This window comes from Hippocampus comes, unplaced genomic scaffold (assembly GCF_001891065.2).
Source record: "Hippocampus comes isolate QL1 unplaced genomic scaffold, H_comes_QL1_v1.1 scaffold126, whole genome shotgun sequence".
NCBI lineage: Eukaryota > Metazoa > Chordata > Actinopteri > Syngnathiformes > Syngnathidae > Hippocampus > Hippocampus comes.
Window position 1 is genome coordinate 322,913 of NW_017805409.1, and position 20,409 is coordinate 343,321.

A 20,409-nucleotide genomic window follows, 5' to 3' on the forward strand; every position below is an offset into this window, starting at 1 on the left:
ACAGTATATTGTGAGTTAACTATGTCATTCATTTCTAAACCTGAAATGCAATTATTAATAAATATAGGTAAATCAGAATTTGATTTATTTTTTCTTGTTTTCTGAAGAAAAAAAACTTAAGGAATGACTTTGGCCATTATTTGAGGAGGAGGATGAAATTAAACTTTTGTGTCCAATACTTTTGATTGAATCAGGTGCAACTTTAATGTTCATACCCTCCATAATGTTACAGTGGCTTACAGTAATAATCAATGTATTTTTTAGAAATTAAACCTCCCTCTTTTGATGTGACTCCACTGTGGTGACCCCTGATTGAAAGGGACTAAGCCGAAAGTCAAACAACAACTTGCTACTGGACTTTAATGTTAGTCATGATGGTGGTACAAGTATTTTTAGATGGTACGTGTGAGAGAAAAACAGTTTAAAACCCACTAATGTAAACAATGACACTTTCATTAACCAGGCTTTTATTTAAATTTCTTGTGAAAGTAGTGACCGGATGTGATCGGCATCGCTCCACGTAAATGATTAGAATTTCAGGCAAGGCGGGGGATTGCGAACAGACCGAAAAGCCTGGAGAACCGCTGCGGACTTAAACGGAACTGTCCATACAAAATTAGAAGGGAAAACTTCCTCCACGATCACCCTCCAGGTCCATCAAGAGACGCCATTTGAGTTTTACAAGGTTAGTACGGGTCGTGGAGAGATTTTCTGTCGTCGACGTGAGGCTTTTGGCTTGCGTCTGGAGTTACTTTATTGCGATGCACGCTGTTGCAGGTTGTGTGTTTGTTATGTCGGTGAACCTGCCGTGCTTTGTCCATGCGTGAGCCCCCTCGGAATTGTCACGGGAGGTAATGCCCGTAGAATCGCTGGATAGCGAGCGGCGTTTTACATTGCAAATCTATGACATGTTAAGCCAACATTCCCCGCGGATAGCGCACGCGCCGAGTTTTTTTGAGGCGGTTTCCTCGCGGTGTGCTCGGCCGCTTGTGCCCACTCGGGGGTGCTTCTTCTTCGGCTGCCCTTCCCTCGCCGCCGGGCATGTCGACTCGGTGGCCTTTGTTACGAAATCACAAGGATTAAACTTCTTTGTGCCGTATTCCTGTTGTGTGTTGTCGGGCTGGAGGCGACCCTGCCCCCTCCTCCCCAACCTGTGCCCCCACCATCACTGCCGCCCTCCGAATCAGGCATTCTCCTCCTGGCAGTCAGCCCCCCCACACACATTGAAGCCCCAATATAGTTTTTCCCCCCCCCCCCCCGCCCCTCATTTCTTCACACGAAGAAACAATGTTTGCGTCCACTCATAATAACCTGCAGAGTGTGATTGAAATGGAGCTGCAGCAATATAGGAGCACATGTTGGAGTGGATGCTACTCTGGATGCCACATCTGTTTTGAATGAAGCACAGGGACAAAGGCTGTCCGAGTCCCACGGTGTTTTTTTTTGCTGCCACAGTGGCTGAGCTGCAGATGTGTGCAGACAAAGGCACAGGTTGTGATCCAACTGTTGATGCAGACCGGTCAGACTAAATCACTTGCTGTTAAAAAGCTTCACGTTGTTTAATGTCTTTTATGGACAGAAAGCCCTTCCGTCCCCATGAAGCGCTCTAGAGACAAAGCTTAATATACAGTCATTTAATGTCAGACAACAACAATCAAGCATAACCAAAATTTATGTAGAATATTGAAATGATCGGCCCCAATATTTGGATTTTATGGACATCAAAATTTTCCTCTCCCTAGGCGCTCACGACAGTTTGATCTCATTTATAGGTAAATGCTTCATGTCATTTTGGTGACGATTCATTGCAGTTTTCTGACACTAAGCGGTTAGTTAAGCTTCTTTACATTTATGTTCAGAGTTTAAGAAATTTACAGTACACATCAAACCGTATAATTTTGTGGAACAAATGCCCGCTAGCTTGATGCTATTATACATTGTGAAACGCCAGAGACAGGCTAGTGGAAATCAGCATAGATATTAGGGTAAGTGTTAACAATAAAAAACACTCCTATTTTAACACACATGGAGCATCAACAGCAAAACGGCATGCGACAATACTCACAGGATTATGTCATTTGTACTTTCCTTTTTAATTTCTACTGCACTTCAGCTTCGCAGGAAGCGAATCAGCTTAACAATGTCCTTTACTAGAAATATTAAGACAGCGGGGCTTTTTCTCCCCCCCTAGACTGTTGTCAAATCCGTATTATGCCAAGAATCCCTTACGTCTACATTATTTGTTGACAGTGATTAATTTTCCCAGACAATTGTCGTGTTTGTTTTTCCAGGAAGTGCAGAAAAAGACAACATAGGCAGTTTTATTACTGAAGGGAGATTTCTTTGCCAATTTGTGTCAGTCTTGGATTTGCGTTAGGCAGACAATAGTTCTTGTAGAAGGGACGCACTTGCAGAAAATGGTTTTCGATATGACAAAAATATCATTTCAATTTGGTCTCGCAAAGAATAGTCGCGGATTTTAGTTGACATAATGCTTCAGTCGCCTGACGTTCGTGCTCAGCGGCCAAGACAAACGTGCGTACCATTTTCCTATTATGCAACTGAACCATTTTTTTTTTCCCTTGAATTCCAAATTGTACGACATCTGTGCTGTTCCACTTTAGAGTTGTCACCGTTGTCGGATGTGTGAATCCGCTGACAGATGCGAGTGGTATGACGAGGTCCGCTGCTGGCAATCTAAACAGATTAAGCTATCGTCAGTCAACCTAACAGCGTGACATTTGGTTCTCACTGTGAAGTTTTATCTGTTGGTGTGTCACTGCTACTGTTCCAGGAGTAAACCCCCTCAGCAATTTCCTAATATCATTTTCTGAGATTGCCCGCTTGTGTGCGGCGACATGACGATCTGCCTCTCGTGCAGTTCATTCACCGCATCAGACTGCCAATGTTCCTTGAGAGAGTTCACCGGGGCATGATGATGTTGTATGTGTTCAAGCATGTGTGACTACCGAAAGGCACACACACACTTTAAAAGCCTGGCCGTTATGTAATACTGTGCGTGTTGCTCATAGTCTTGAAACATGGAAGGCCCAGACGGCTCTCCCCACTGTCGGGTCTATTCTTGGTGTTAGGCCGTCAGTCTGAGCTTCAGAGTGTCTGCGCATTTTTCCTCTGCATGAGGTTGGGCCCCCTTTATAGATTCAGCGGCATGTTCTCACGCCTCCCTAAAAGCACCTGCTCTTGCCGCCTACACATCAAGGATGTCGGTCCTTAGCGGCTTCTATTTTAGGGGGGGAGGAAGGAGAATCTGATTTGCGTGGTGCAGTGACTCACGAGCTGCTGTTGGACTGAAGGAGTGGCCCAGTAGTTAATGGGTTAACTGACAAAAGCATACTCTCCCTCCAGGTTGAACAACAACCGACCTCTTGTAGCCCGGTCCCCTGACTTCCACGCTGTCTTGATCTGTTCTGAAATTAAGGTCTTTTTATGGGCCACATTGATGCGTGTAATGATGTGAAGTCGCAGCACAGCGGGGGGACACGTGATGACACGCACACTTTTATTTTTGGATGCCGTCAGTGCAGGAATTCCGCGCTGCAAACAGCCATTGTAGCTATCGGATTGCATGCACGGTCTGGAGCTGAACATTTCCTTTGTCGGCCCAGCGGGAAATAAATCGACAAAGATCAGGAACTTGACAAGTTGGTCAATTAAAATGGACAATTAATTGAATGAACTTTTTTTTTTTTTTTTTTAACTTGCTGAATGCTTTCTCAAATTATAAACTGTTGACATGAAGCTGTGTCATCTCCCACAGCCCAGACGTTCCCCCGGTCAGACATGAAGAGCCCTCCGGGTCTGGATCGCTGAGCAGCTGAGGTCGGCGCTAAAAACACTGACAGTCCTGACAGTCATGGCTGATAGAGATGGGCTTCCTCTTGCCCCAGGTCAAGCCTACGTCGAAGTGGAATATGACTATGAGTACAAGGCCAAAGACAAGATGGTCACCATCCGGCAGGGGGAGTGCTATATCCTCGTGAAGAAAACCAATGAGGACTGGTGGCAGGTGAGGAAGGACGAGGGCGCAAAGGCTTTCTACGTGCCGGCCCAGTATGTCAGAGAGGTGCGGCGGGCGCTGATGCCCCCACAGAAGCCCACCTTGAGGGCCAAACCTACCGTTCTGGATATCTGTATGGCATCAAATGAGAACCTCAACCGGCCGCAGCCAGAAATGTCCAGCTTTGGGCGACCGTCGCCTTCCTCCACGCCGTCACCTTCCTCAGACCGCGTCACGCCGCCGGCTCCGCCCAAGGATGCGAATCAGAATTTGGGAAGCCCCCATCATTGCAAGGTGGTGGCCGAACTGGTGCTTCTTCACAACAACAATAATCATCACCTTGCCAACAATTCAACCCTCCCGCGGACGCGAGCCGACTCGCCGCCGCTCAAAGAGGAGAACCGCCACAGCAGAAGTCCAGACAGTGACAAGACCTCACCGCAATGTGACCTACCAGGAAACGGACTCAGCAAGCTCCGCAACGACTCGGAGTCCGGCGATGAGCTCAGTAGCAGTTCAACAGAACACATGCAGGTAAGACATGAACTCATATGCTAAATGTGCCGATTCCTCAAACTCTGCTGTGTGCAATTGTGGGTGATTTAAAGCACTGATCTGCTCGGGGATTAGTTTTACAGCTTACTCGTCTGTTTACAACTTTGGATCCATTTCGGTTCATTTTTGGTGACGTTAGCTGATTGGTAACCGAGACTGGTCTTGTATAGACGGGAGGAGAGGAATGAAACCGTAGAAATCGCAGGCTCTCCCCACTTCGTGAAAAAGCAGGAGTGGTCCAGCCACTTTGTGGTGGCTTTATCCAGCCAGGGTCAGCTAGTTTGAAGTCTCCAAATGCTGCTTGTGCTCTTTGTTGCCCGGGCGGCAGAAGCCTCCTCCACCATGGTACGAACAAAGAGAGGCAGGCTTGAATGGAAAGTAGGTCATATCAGAGGGAGGATCCGTCTGTAGCCCCCAGTCGCCCACTGTGGGGACCACTGTGTGAAAGAGGCTGTGTATGTGTGAATGTCATGAAGTGAAGGAGAGCGAGAATGCAACACGCTCGACCACGGGTTAGCCCCAAGATAGTTAGCTCAGTCATTATTGACATCCTTTGAAATGTTCTCTTGGGGCGAGAAAATGGCAGATTTTTTTTTTTTTTTTTTTTTGGTGGAGGGGTTGTGCCAGTCCTACACCAACCTTTTTGAATTTCACGCCTGTCAAACCACTTGCCAAATCAAACGCATTTTCCCCCCCATTTGCATTGCATTTGCATGGACAACTCCTAAATGTGTGGATTTGTTTTTTTTTTTTTTTTCAGCACTGAACAGTGCCGATAAGAGGCAGACAGCTTTAGCCAAAACTGCGATGTGGCTCTGTGCTGTTTGTAGTTTCAGAGGCAGGTGGGTCCCGCTCCCCGCTTCCTCCCTCCCCTGTTCTGCCTTTCTTAGTCTCAGTGTTAGTTTGTCCTTCTTGGCCTGTTGCCAGGGAAGTGAGTGACCCTGCAGGGGATTCCCCCACTCCTCCCCCCACCCCCTTTTTTTTTAAACTCTACCTCCAGTCTTTGCTAAGTTACGGATATTTTTTTGCACCCACAGAAAAAATACTAACTCCTGAAAAATGTCATCTTGAGCATCTTAACAGGCACCCTGTCATGTTTTTATTTCTATTTATTTATTTTGATGACACCCGAAGGAGAAGTCAAATCCTGTTGATTTAGCCAGTATGAGGCTTTCATTTTGGAAAGGTCAGAAGGAATTGATTTGACGGAAAGATTGCTGCAGTGCCACCTGGCCACATGTAATTGATTTAGATCTGATCTCCAAGTGATCCTTAACTTCGCTGCGTCGCGCCACGCTTTCTATTCACTTGCTTTGAAATCCTCTTGCACGATATCACCACGAAGGTTGTTGATTTTCGGTGATCATTTTCGCATGTTTGAATATTACTCAAGTGTGACTCGCTCATGGTACTTTCTTTCCAAATCACAGTGACATAATGAAACGGACACACCGTTCCCCTGCGGTCATGCGTGAAAGACCAAATCATCTTTTTTTCCGCTCTCAAAGATGTGTCACCATGCAAGTGGAAGATGTATTGGTCCAAAGTGATTTTTTTTTTCTTAAATTTCGTCTGTGGCTATGCCCTGTGGAGCCAGTGGTCAGCCATGCACTCACTCATTCCACGATGTGATTGAAGCAGCGTACGACCTTGAGAGACCAACCCCCCATCCCCGCCACAATGCTGCTTCATACAGTCAAACTCCCCCCCGCCCCCACAGCTGGCCTTTCACCCTTGCTGTCTGTCTTTCTCACTTGCGCTCTCAAACTCCCGTCCTCAAGGGCTACTATCCTGCATGTTTTACATGTTTCCCTCCTCCAACACACCTGATTGGCTGAAGGGATGTGTTGGTCTTCTAAAACAAATGGGCCGGAGCACACAAAGTCTCTTGGGGAAGCTTTTGGGTTGACTGTTTAGAAACAAGCTGTTCCTAAACCTACAAAATGCCACAGTTTGTGCATGCGTTGACAGAAACGGTTCCTTTGGCAGATAGCTCAAATGTTTCGAGAGTGGCTTAGCTACGTTCCAAGAAGTGGACATCTTTTGAAGCGAGGTCGAGTAAATGCATACTCTTACATAATGGGCCCAGTTCAAAAACAGATATAACCCGTACGTATGTCTTGTCTCTCCGTGCCCTGTAATCTCTGTTTAGCCAATAGGCTTACTCCCATGGCAGCTGAAAAGGAGGCCCGAGCTTGTTTTCCAATGCATATTTGACATTCTTGTCTTGGTGCCCACACACACACACACACACACACACACACACACACACACACACACACAGTGCTGTACAGTGAGGAAAAAGTTTTAAAATGCAGATTTGACATTCTTGTCCACACACACACACACACACACACACACACACACACACACACACAGTGCTGTACAGTGAGGAAAAAGAAAGTCAAGGAAAGGCCGTCCTCTCATCAACAGTGAGGCACCAGACTGCTCGTAATCTAATCCAATCCGATGCTGAGCTAATAGTGCATCTTCTGTGTTCATGTGAGCGCTTTTTTCCGGTCTGCTCCCTTGCCTCCTTACCCTGTCTTTCCTCTCGCTGTCTGGAACCCTCCTCGGTCTCTCTTCTACGATGTCTGCACCGCTTCCTATTTTCAACCTCCCACCTCTTTGCTTCTCGAGTCATTGTTTTTGACGCTCTTGTCTGGAGTAATCTCGGTGAAGGGCAGTGCAACAGTCAGGAAACTAACAAACATGCAGTTTCTGCGAGCCTGCTCTTGGACCTTGTGTCCACCTTGTTTTGTTTTTTTGTTCTCCAACCGCCCACAATTCTGATCTGTACCTTCTGCTTTAGAAGAAGAGGATTAAATCTGCAAACCCCCGGCGGCTCAGCCTTCAAGACAACCTGAACTGATGTTGACAAATCATGCTTGGAGAATCCTGTCTGTTTTTGAGGGTTAAGGATTAAAAACTCCTTTCAAAATATGTATATTGAAGCGCTTAGAATCTTTCATCTCTATTTTATTAATGTATTTTGCAGTTTAGTCATCACGAAACTGGGATCATAACTTTACAATTCTCCAGTTAATGACTCAAAATTAACATTGTTTTGGTGGCATTTTCTATTTTGATAAGTTGGTCATTTTCAGTGCTGACAATTAGAACATTTAGGGGGGAAATTTCATGGCACATTCATCACGTCCAAAATTGTCACAGTTATCGGTATTTTCACAAGACTTCTAAAAGGAATGTAAACAAACAACCGTATGTACTTTTTGACCTCAAAAATTGTAAATGGACACACCCAATTACAACTTTCTCACATGTCCAAACCCCACCAAATGTTCTTAAAACTATAAAGATGCCTTTCGCAGGCCACATGAAATATTACGTGGTTGACGGCACTTGGCCCGTGAGTCGTAAATTTGAGATCCGCCGGCTGCTACGTGCAAGGGACAGATTTGTGCAGTTTAATTTGCAACTACAGTGGTGCCAACTCAACTGTCATGCCAGTTCCAGTGGAGAGGCAGCCTCGCCATAATTTCGGGATCGAATGATGGTGAAGCATCGTTCTCTTTCCTCTCACTCCCCAGTTCTCTATATGGGTCAGTCAATCCCTCTCCTGTCTGTCACCGCGGCTCTCTCTGGGCCTCGCTCACTAATGTCACTTGGTGGACTGGCCAAGCATGTATCCGGAGAAGGTAAGACTACCTGACTGCTGTGCTTTTGATGTCGCACAGCGATCTATCTTTCCCCAGCTTCCACCTGCCGCTGTCCTCCTTTGCGATCCGCTTGAAGCAAGCTAGCAAGTGCGTCTTGTGTTGTCATCCAGACCTTGTTGTTGTACGTATATCGGTGTATCACGTCTTAGGGAAGTGGGACGCTGGCACACAACCGTGGTGTTACATACAACACATTATTTGACTCTTGTGTTTTATCAAGTGCGAGAGATTCGTTGAGCCAAATTCTAGCTCCCTTTCAACGGAGGTCTGTGTTTAGATATAATTTGGGATGCCCAAGACACTCGCGTGCTCAAAGCTCAGTTACATAACTGAGACGAGATGTTTTCAGAGGCCTTTGAACAGCTGATATAGCCTTTTCCCCCCAGTGGCCAACTCTTTGGGTGAGTAGACAGGTCAAGCTATTCGTGCACTCAGCCTTTTGCGTTCTCCCTTTCCCTTGTTTGTCTTGTGAAACTGTATATCATGAGACGGGCAAGTCATTTAGCAATGGTGTTTTTCTCCGCATGGCTTCCTTGTGCAAAGCTGGGGGGGGGGTTTTGGTTTTGTTTTCTGTATGAGGAAAGTCGTATATCCCTCTTGAATATATCCCGACTTTGGGATTGTAAGTGATTAACTTTCGTCCTAATTTATCACTTATCACGGTGTGTAAATGGTGCACTTCAATCAGGGCTTCTGTGTTTGCAGAAACTTCTGTCGCGAAACGACGACAATGCTGCGGATGAGTCTGGGGCCCGCTTTATAGTTTTATAACATAACAGTTATTTCCGCACAAATCCAATTGCAACACGACACAAGCACTGTTGGCATAATTGCGCTCAGTTGGGCTTTCAGCTCGCTAGGGGGTCTTCCTTTAAAGCCCCGCCTTTTGGGGATACGAGTACGTCTCTGCACGTTTCCTCAAAGCTCCCCAAAATAGCTCCTGGATTAAAACGGAGATACTGGGAGGCTGATTGGGGTTGTCTTGAGTGCACAAAGACACCCCATGCAAGCGGTTAGTCAGACAGAGCCTTAATGATTGACAGAGCAACACTGTCAGTGTCCATGAAGGATACGAATATGCCAGGTGGTAACAGATGCACTTCATACTTGGAATGCTACAGAACACACACAGGTAGATTATGCTACGGCTGATTTATTATTTTTCTTCTCTGATAATGTCTAAGATTCTGTCCAAGATGTAAAAAAATCTCTATTATAGCCAGAATGGAAGGAAGAATTAATTTAACCTCGCCTTACCTTAGTACAACACAATACCCTCAGAATTTTGGTCACACAATTGACTTGCCTCCCAATTTGACCTCTCTTTAACATTATTTTTTCGTCTTTTTGTGAATTATATATAATGACCTAAGAAAGAGCAGCCATAATGACCTTTTCAACTGGTGGTGGAAAAGAACAATCATTGTCTAAGTTTCCAATTGAATCCCGTGTTCTCTATCATTTCTCTACTTCCGCCTGTACTCTTTCGACCGAGCTAAGCATTGTCATCTGCGGATGAAACCACACAGAAAGGTCAAGCCAGATTGACCTAATCATGTAAAATGTGTTAAAGGCCCTTTGTGAGCGCCGCGCACCACCGGCCGTGGGACGGAGAAGCTTAGAGCTCAGTCCGAGCCTGGACAGACCCCCCCACAAACCCTCCCACCCTTCTCGCACGCATACTACTAGAATGCAATCTTCTTACATATCTGGATTAAGGGGTTGTGTCCAACACATTCCTGCGTTAAACCGCTCTGTAACCCCCCCCTCGCCCCTTCAACTCATGCCATCATGCGCCATGTTTCAACAATCCTTCCTTTATGTCACGTAGTCTGTTCGTCTCGATGCTAAATATGGTTGAAGGAAAGTTCGGGTTCCTTTTGATTTTTGATGACTAAATGACATGCATTTGATGACAGTCTATTTCGCCGCATTTGCCAATAAATGCATTACAGGATATTTAAAAGATGAGACAACCCAGGTGGAATTTTCAAAGTGAAACTTGTGCTTTTGATGTGATTCAAAAGTTCTATTTCATCCCTGCTGACCACCAGAGGGCGCTGCTTCAATGACAGCATGCCCCGGGATTCATAGAACCGTCGTTGCAGACGTGACTTTCATTTTAGGTAAATGTGAAAGTGAGGAAATCGGATTGGCACGACATGCCGAAGCGCTATGGTTCACTGGGAGGTCAAGGCCGTCCTCCTGGGAACGGCTTTTAATAGAAAAACCGGGAAGTGAAAGTGAGAAATAGTCGGAGACAAATGCAAGTTTCACGACAGTGGAAGTTAGTTTTACAGTGTAGGGCATCAAGTGTGAGGATGATTAATCTGTCTGGCGCTGAAAAAAAAAAAAAAAAGACGTGGTCATGATGTCAGGGTGGGTGTCGTCTGCTGATGATGCAGTTTATTTTTCTGACTCTCAGCATGTGACTTGCTCTGTCGATGACAAGGCAGACCTCTCTCTGACACGGAGGGGAAAGGATTGGCGAGCTGGTCCGCTAACCAATGAGTGTTGTTTGGCAAAGACTGCTTACATTGACGTCGTTTTTTTTTTTTGTTTTTTTTTACTTGAAGTTAAATCTGTGCTACCCGTGATTTTGTTGTTGTTATTTGGTCCCCACGCTGTGCCCAAAGGGAGAGCGGACGAAAATGAGTTGACCGGACCTCCTGCTGTGTTCTGGGTTTTCGTTCTCTGCCTGTGCCAATTCCATTTCCTCATACTGAAAGAGCTGTGAACATGTCAGCCCAATCGGTACGGAGTCCCTGCTGACAGCCTCTCTCAGCCCAAACGCGCCGATCCATAAAATAATCCACTCTGTCCACTCGACTCCATGACCGCTAGTTTCCGTTTCTTCGTGGTCAAGCCATACCCAAGGGCCTCCTCCGCACTTCACTAGATTGAGATGACAAAACTAACATTCAACTGCATTTTACAGCAAAAATTACAATTTAGCATCCGGCTATCGATTTTCTATAATGCTTCGTTCGGGTCTTTGGGTGAGAGACAGGCTACATCCTGAATTTGCAGTGCAAACTTTTTTGTTGTTGTTGTTGTTTTTTTTGTTTTTTGTTTTTTAAAAATCACCGTATGCAATGACCGAATCTTGTCCCTCAAGCCGACCACTTCTTGAATTTAAACGTTTTCAAAGGCTGGATGTGCTTTCATAAAGTGGACCACAACCTACTGGTTGTCTGTGAGGAAGTTTTCATTTCCTTTGTGGGTGGCTGTCGTGTAGTTTTTTTTTTTTTTCAATACGGAAACCTTTCTCATTTCAAATATATGTTTCCTTTTTTTAAATTTTTTGTTAGTAATCAGGCTCAAACATCCAAAAGTTCTCTCATCTATATTTTCAGTTGTGGGTGCAAATAGAGCGTGTGAACCACAGACGTTATGGCTCCAGGGTCGCAACCTCGAACCTATTTTGGCCTTTTGAGTGAACTTTGAGCATGGCCACCTGTCAAGCAATCCCCTCTGTCTCTTTTTTTTTTACTTTTCCATTTTTCTCCTTCATCTGTTTTGCCCTCTCTCTGTCTCTTCCTCCGCGTTTCCTTCTGTGCAAGGTAGTCAGGTCAGTCTGCTAATGAGTGTTCCCGTTTAAGCGCCATGGTTCGAAATAGATCTCTTAAGATCCTTTAATCAGCCACTGTCGTCTCTTCTCATCCATTGGACGACATTCCCAATGCAGATAAGGTGAATAAGCTCCCGCAGCCTCCTTGCACCTGTTTGGATAGCCTTAGTTGTCGCCAGAATTGACGTTTTTGGACAATGTTTTCCTACCTGAGGAGCCCACACTACATTGTGAGTAGCAAGCTTTCTGTCATGGCCAAGGAGCCGCTGAGTGAATGTGATATACGGCTTAGGCTGCTTGGCTGAGGTAAAAGTAGACCAGGTGTACTGTAAGTTGATCTTGTCACAGTTTGTTGCTACAACCGCAAAATTAATTCATTTGAGCGCCTGTGTCTTGGATGTAATTGTCACTTGTACATATAATCATCATCCTTGCTAGTTCATGGGCTTTTGGATTGCTTCTTGACACGATGACTCAACCAGCAGTTCCGAACAGTTTCTTGCGTCAAAATACCCGTTGTGAAGTTTGCAAGTCAGCTCTTCAGATAATGATGCAAATTGGTTTTGTTTTTTTAAAGGGGACAACAACTCTGAGGGCAAATGATGGAAACAAATCTTTAGTTGATAATATCTTGATGACATCACACTTCCGGGACGCTCGTAAAGATCTCACTTCGGGAAATCGATAAAGCAATCATTTTTTTCATGCTTTATTGCATGTATTTTGTTGAATTACTTTTGACATAAACATATTTCATTTGGGATTTTCTAAAATGACTTCACAGTTGACCTTTAAAAAAAAAAAACACCAATAATGGTGTGCACAAAGTCTTCCAAATGCATCTACTCCAACTGTGTTCAGGAAGCTTGGCTGTGTAAAACAAAAAGTGAAAGTGTCCACTTTGCACGAATATCGCTGTGTTTGGTTCATGAGGGCCACTGATTTCTTTTTGTTTCACTCCGTACCAAGAGCCCTTGTCTCCCTCGCTGTCTCTGCACCCGCATCGCTCCGCTCGCTCGTCACGCTTACGTTGTCGAGTGTATATATACACGCTGTCACTGATCTCATCATACATCAAAAACCTCGACACAATGTCCTTGAGCGGATAGTGACTCATCAGCTCCAGAGGGCCGAGACAGCTGCCAATATTTACTGTATAATGTATTAGTTGAATTGATGTCAATCTGGTTGGATCACTCTGCCAACACTCACTCTAATGCTGTTATTGTTTAAAAAGTTAAAACCCTGTCAAATAAATAATTATTTTTCAAAGTCATCGTCACAGTGATATTTGCCACATGTACTTCCCTATATACTACATAAAGCTGCACAGAACAAAGATGGCAACCAGACTAACAATGACAAATGCCAACAATTTACCTACCCCAAAAAGAGCGGGCATTTTAAAGTAAAATGAACGAAAAATTAATTTTTACCCATACTCCCATGATAATAGTCAAGTAAATGAAAAATTGCGTCTCCAGCGTCTCTGCCAGTCATATTAATTGATTAATTGGGTCTGAGCTTTCCCATCAAGACCTCCAGTTTCATCAATCCCGCCCCCCCTACCCCCACTCCGCATCTCGCCAGCCAATCAGCAAATGGGGAGGGGACCTTGTATAATTGGCTCAGACCAATCACGCTGTAGGCTTTAGGTCAGGATTAGTCATTAACTCGAGGCTTGAAATCTCAGCTGCCTACTATGGAGTGCTGCGAAGTCGAATTCCTGCAACGGGGGAGACAAAATAATCATTACTGGGGAAAGAAAAAAAAAATGGTTGAATTTATTGCCTGAAATGTCTACTGACCGATTCCCCGCAGCCCACGAGAACATTTCATCTAATGACTATCCGTAATTATTACGTAGCATTGATCTGCATGGTAAACCGTACCAACCCCGATTTCAGAATTCAGCATTCTGCTTTATACTGGACAAAGAGAATCACTTCCTCTCTCTGCCATTTTTATTTTTTGCATAGTTGTGTGAGGAACAGATTGCAGTGCGGCGCTTTCATCCTGCCCCCATGCACGTCCGCCTGGCTGTTTTTCTCACTATTTGGAGAACAGAAGGTACTTTGTGACTGTTATGCTTCCACGTAGCTTTAAGAGTATGTTCGAGGAAGGGGGAAGTACCCATCGAGAGGAAAGTCTGCTCGCAGTGACTCCCTTTCTGTGTTTGTCTACAGACCGAGACAATCCCCAGAGAGTAAATAGCGTGGCGCGTGCATCTGTTCTGATCGTCGTCCTTTGTACATCTTGTCAGCCACGCATTCATTATTTTCCCGTGCTTCTCGGTTGGAAGCTGTCTGTGGAACTGTTTCACAAAGAGACAAGAGAGCCTGTCAGTGCCAGACTGGCTGACAGACTACGCAAAGATCACTCGGATAGATTCTGTTGGATGTTTTGACTCCTTGGACCAGAAACGAGAACACTTCTTTTGCTGCTCGCCGATATTTGCCCAGATTTTCGTAAATGCTTCAGGGATGTCACTTCATGATTTAAAAAGAGGAACGGGACTCAAGAGTGGGTGTCAGTCAGAATCTGGCTCAGTGGCGTTTGATTTTACGCTCTAACTTGAGCTGAGCCCCAAATAGAAGCTGGAAATCTTTGATCCATTGGGTGCTTCTGAAATAACCGTTGAACATCTTGTCCCAGATAGAATTTGTTTGCTTGATGTACGTCCTGCTCATGCTGCAGAACCGCCAGCTTCACTGCAAGAATGTTGTGCTCCCTGACCAACAACAGCATGCCCATATGCACATATAGCATGGCTGCAGGCTCCCCCTGTCCTCAAAATCTGTCCCTGCTTACGTCGCAGGAGGAAAATCCAATCAAATACTGTCACTCAAACGATCAATTGCTCTGAGGCTTTTACATCAATATACGTTGTTTCATTCTGTCTCTACAGAAGGTGTTTGTTTTTTTCTGTAGTATCCGAGCAACAGCCTCAGCCGTCTTTCTCAACTGTGTGTTGACTGACATTTTAATGCTATCAGCTCAGGACTAAAAGGTTAATTGCGCACGTCACAGTCAAGTTGCCAGCCTTGTCAAACGCTCCGATCTGTGAAATTAAATTAGCTGTCGTCATCCTGCCGAGTCTGACCCAAAAGATGCTGACTCACTTTCCGCATCTTTGACTTCATGGGCCTTAGTCGCGTCTCTCTCTCTCTCTCTGGTCGCCATATGCTTGAAGACGCAGATTGAGTGAAGGCCATATTTGAATATAATTAGCATTTTCTTTCTGTTCAACCTGTTTCGCGCAGCTCAATTTGACACTGCAATTGATGGCTGGTCCACTTCAACAGTCTGTGTGTTTGTGTGTGTGTCCCAAGCGTGCTTTGTTGTGCTCATATGCATGCCAACGTTTCAACAATCTTCTGGCTCAGAGGCAGTTTGGCTTCGCAATATGCCACAAATGCGGTGACGGGCGAGCGGGCGAATGTGGTCTGACTGATGCTCATCGAGGTGGAAATGTAGGTTAATCCTGTCGTATGGGCACGACCATCATCGGGAGCATCATACCTCCTTGAGCAGTGGGAGAGAGCGAAGAGAGGGGGCAGTGGGGCGTTGTCTGAGCGGAGGCCAAGCCGAAAATGATCAACAAGGTATCGTGTTGAATTATACCTTCGATTCAAGATGCACTTGGGGGGGGGGAACAGAACATTTAGTTTGCGGAGAGAATATCCAGAAGATACCGGGGGAAGAGCTGTGTGGCAAAAGGCAAGGGACGACTTTGGACAAAAGAACAAAGGGAGCCAAATAGATTGATGGTTAGGGGGGGGGGGGCATGCCCTCTAAACTTACAGCCTATCTTCTAACACTCAGAGGGAAGTGACTTTGTTGACTGGGTGCCCCCATAGCCGCAAAGCCCTCCCTCAGCAATGCACCTCTTAAGCCAGGAGCGCCACTCTTCCTCGAACCAGTCTTCTCTAATTCAATTACACAATCGCATTATGCAACACAGTTAGGGGAAAGATGAACACATGATCTGAGCTGTGACACCGGTCGTCGCAGAATAACATTTTCATGTCCTACTGCGGGGATATTTCCATGAAAGCTTACCGTAGAAGCTGTAAGGTCCAACATGAAGCTGAATGACCTCTTTTTTTTCACAATTTGATCGATCACAATTTCCCATTCACCATTGGTAAAACGGCTTGCAAAATGTGAACGCAGGCTCACTTCATTCATCGGCTTTGGCGATATCAAACGACCAAGTTAATTGAATACTGTACTGTGACATTTCAACGACTTTACTTCTAAGTTGGCGGATGGCGGGTTGTCATGGTGCCCCGACTGTAATGTTGAAATAAAAACACAATAGACTGCGTGCTTTTCAGCGCAGTTCCATCGGAAACCGTTCACAGGCATTAACTATTTGTACTCATTTGGCACCAGCATATTTGGAGCGAGCTACTTGTCTCACAATGTTTCCAGGGAGATGCGGGGCTGTATGTGGTAATTTCACCAGTCTCTCCGCACTAGCTGGCAATCATACTGAGCAGTAAGGCAGAATTTTAAATCGCCATCATTCATGCGTAATGCGTACTCTCTTTGTGTGTGTGTGTGTGTGTGTGTGTGTCTCTGTTGTGTGACTACATCTAACACCACAAAGTATGTGAAATGACACACTAAAATCTCACACTCCCTGTCCCCATTTGTCCAATTCGTCATGCATAAATGATTCAGCCGCGATGCGAGCACCTGCCAATCCCCCCCTGCCCCCCCATCCCCACTCCCACCCCCGCTACCTTTTGATGCTTCATGACACGCCTGCATTCACTGTAGTTGTTCATCAATTAGCGTGTGGCAAAGCGTCCACTAGCTAACGTCGGAAAATGCTCCTCTGCTAAAAAAAACAAAAACGTCAATGGCAGCGCTCAGAAAAAAATGCTGCATCGAGCCGACTGAATGGAGTTTGGGCAAAATGCTGCACAAGCACCACGTGTTCCAAAGAGTGCAGGGTGATGCAGCAGAGCGGTTCGCCATGTGTGCATATATAGAAGCCCCTCCCCCCCTCACACCGCTTCAGCAGGGCCACAGTCTTTGGATGGAGACCCCCACCATCCAGTTCGCAAGGCCTCTCACCCCAGCTCGTGTGAGTCACCAAGCGGACATGCGCTAGTACTGCAAACACCATCTCCACTGCCCTTACCTTGACCCGCTCCTGCTTTCACGTTATTTATGGTTTAATTTACAACACCGTGTAAGGCATAAGTCGTTTGCGTTGACAATACAAGCGCAGTGGGACATGAGGCTGCCGAGGAAAGGCAAAAGGAAAACATTATTACTTTGTCCCAACATGCCACTAACTGCAGAAACCATATTAGCACAGAAGCATGTACACACAGTGGCTTCATTTGCTGGCCAATTGTCAGCGGATACTTTCCAGACATGCTAACGCCGCGATGAAGACTCTTTTGTATTCAATAACACGCACGCTTCTCTGCTCACCGCTGCCCTGAGCCTGACTCCATCCATGCCTCATTTACTCTTCCCTTCCCCCATGTGTCCTTTCCACATTCACTTACCTGTCAGAGACCTGCGGTGTCCATCAGCTACTTGCAGCCCCATTTGCAGCATCTATTTGCCTCAAACAAACATGCAAATGTGCCAATAAAGATACAGTTTGGGTATTTGCTTTTTGTCCTTTATTTGTTGAAACTCTTTTTTTTTTTTGCTATTTCTATACTAAGGCCATCTGGTGGCAGCTTGGTGCCAAGAACTGTTGGAATGACTTGAGGAGCTTCCTTTAGTACTTTTCTGACATCTTTTGTCATCTATAGGCAATTTCTGAACTGTTAGGGTCATGCCAATTATCCACCAATCGATTCTTTGCTATTTGTAGCAGGGCTCTGTCCCAGTGCCTCCAAAATAACAAAGATGAGTACTACGAAGAGCTGGTACAGCGTTTGCCATGTTTGTGAATGAATAATTTGACAGTCGGCTCATTATTTTTGTTGACATTGTTGTCAATTTGATGGGATCATTTGTCTGCGATGTGCTGAACCGCACTATAAATGCCAGTGTCTCATTTAACATCAGACTCTGGCCCAGGAGAGTTGCTATTGAAGTGACTCAATTTACCACAACTGTTGTTCTTTTTTGGCCACAAACTAGTCCAGAGTGACTCAGCTGCATTTCTGAGAATTAATCAAAGCTGTTGATTATTTGAAATCATCCTGTTGTGCTACCTCCTATCGATGCATGGAGAGTAAATGTTGAAGCACCCACCCAAGCTACCAAATATGGTTCTTCACCCCAAGAGGGCTGCCTAATCTTGCAAAAAAAAAAAGGATCTTAATATTTCAACACCATTTCCTGTTGTGCCACTGCAGTGTGCACTTGAGAGATAAAGCCCACTGCTCTTTGCGCTTTTCACTCCCTTCATTTTCTGTCTGGCTCGTGTGCGTTTGAGAGAGGTGAAGGGCAAGGGTCAATGTGCTTCCGGTCCTGCTTGGCAGCCAGCCCGCATCACTATGCGCCGTGCATTCAAAGGTTACAGGAGGGCCGGTGAGGAGGATGATGACGTATTTGTGAGCATCACTGGATACAAGGTGATCTGCAAAAGAATTCTATGAGCGTGCTTATTTTTTTTTTAATTGAATTCCAGGGAGGCTTAAAATGCTGTGTGAAGAGACATTAGCAGGAAAGTATTTGATGCTGACTTCAAATTAAGCATTTATTCCGGGTTTTGTCTCACCATATGACGCGTCAGGCTTACGGCTTTTTTTGTTTACGTCTATAAAGAACCACAGCAAAGGACACGCATGGTCTTCGTGACATCACATCTAGTTCCAGTTTGCGGCTTGATTTTTTTTAAGGGGACAATAAGGCCTCTCCCGTCTCTTCTCTGAAGGCCACAAACCAGTCGAAAGTGAAACATGGGCACCTCTGCGTTTTGGTAAAGCTTTTTCCGAAGTAGTGATGTGTTCTCTTTTAATGAACTCTTTGACTGTTTGCTTTTTGCCCGTTTGGTATTTGGACTATATCCAGTGCTGGCAACCGTCCGTCTCCAGCCCCCCAAGATAATTTTCACAAGCGTTCCGAAGAGCCTTGATCATGATGAGATGAGCTGTAGCCATGGAGACGAGATGCTTTCTCGTTTTTGTCAAGTGACCTTCGGCTGTTGCCAGGGCTTTCATCCTGAGAGACGAAAAAAAATGTTCTTTGGGTTTGAAGCATTAATATGCCATTAAATTGTGTATCACTTGTCATGTGCATTTTTTTTTTTTTTTTTTTTGCTGAAATTGTGTTCGAGCATTGAATAATTCAAACATTTGAAATACTGTCCTTTAATATGTACGATAGCTCTAATCTTATACCCTCATCTCCTGGCTTGTTTTTGATTCCTTCTGCAGACCACATCGCCAACGGGTCAAGGCAGGTCAGACTCGCCGGTCTACACCAACCTCCAGGAGCTTAAGATCTCTCAGTCCAGCCTTCCGCCTGTGCCCTCCGGTTCACCTCTCCACATCCACGGTGACTGGGAGACCCACAAAGACCTGAGTGGCAGGCATTTCTATTATAACCGGGCTACGGGGGAGCGCACGTGGAAACCGCCGCGCACCCGGGACGCCAGCGGCAGCACCGGCAGCTTCCGAGGAGAAGGCCACCAAGGCACAGCAGAGAGCGAGGTAAGCCAGGACAAAGACAAAAACCTCAGGTTGGCTTTCTTCTGAGGCGTGATGTTCTACGCTGCATTATATGGTTCTGTGGCACATTCATATTCAGAGAACTTCCCCTTGGCAAATTTGAGAGGAATTATAGGAATTCAGTCAAGTCCAGTTGTAAAAACACTACTGAGTGATGCACAGGGTTGGCAGGCCTAAAAAGTAAAACAACACTTAAAATGTAATTTTTGGTTATTATAAGCAGAAACGAAGCTGACAGTGTTCAGTTTTGAATTCTTGACAGTCGGACAGCACCACCATGTGGTATTTTGCTACATTGCATTATTGAATGGGGTTGAAGAGATTAAAATGCAAGCTGGGCTCCATCAATCAGTCCCACTGTCTCTGGTTGACAATCTTAATGATCTGATTGTTTGGATAACTATCCAGGAACGAAATTATAATGATTTGCTTCCTATTCTTGAAAGTCTCTATTCATCATCGGGTTTGGATCATACCGACTAGATGGTTTTGGTACAAAACTGGGCTGGAGTTTCAAACAAGCCGTTATGTCACACTTTTTACAGCAATACAGCAGATATAAAATGATATCGTTTTCTGTTAATTAGCTGTGCACTGTTATAACGATTATGATGATGATTATTTTTATTTTTTTTGAATAGCTGCTTTCGTCTGAAGAAAACTGTACTATTATGATTATGATTATTTTTATTTTTATTTTTTTGAATAGCTGCTTTCGTCTGAAGAAAACTGTCACAGCACCCATTCCAGCCAGTCTGACAGCCAGTATGGGTCGCCCCCTAGAGGCTGGTCTGAGGAACTGGATGAGCATGGACACACCCTTTACGTCTCCGAATACACACAAGAGAAGGTGCGGTGTCATTTTAAAGTCGTTGGGCGATCGGTGCCAGCAAGGGCCTTCCTTCTCCGCTGGCCTGAACAATATCAAGG

The 20,409-nt window shown here is 45.2% G+C and overlaps 1 protein-coding gene across 1 annotated transcript in view; it reads left to right on the forward strand.

Moving 5' to 3' along the window:
- The first annotated feature begins 538 nt into the window (after nt 1–538).
- Nucleotides 539–20,409, forward strand: part of arhgap12b (Rho GTPase activating protein 12b) — a 33,271-nt gene continuing 13,400 nt past the window's right edge. The window contains exons 1-4 of the mRNA XM_019873797.1: nt 539–685; nt 3,779–4,552; nt 19,186–19,461; nt 20,189–20,329. Coding sequence (XP_019729356.1) covers nt 3,875–4,552; nt 19,186–19,461; nt 20,189–20,329 — 1,095 coding nt within the window. The 5' untranslated portion in view covers nt 539–685; nt 3,779–3,874. The remainder of the gene's footprint in view (nt 686–3,778; nt 4,553–19,185; nt 19,462–20,188; nt 20,330–20,409) is intronic.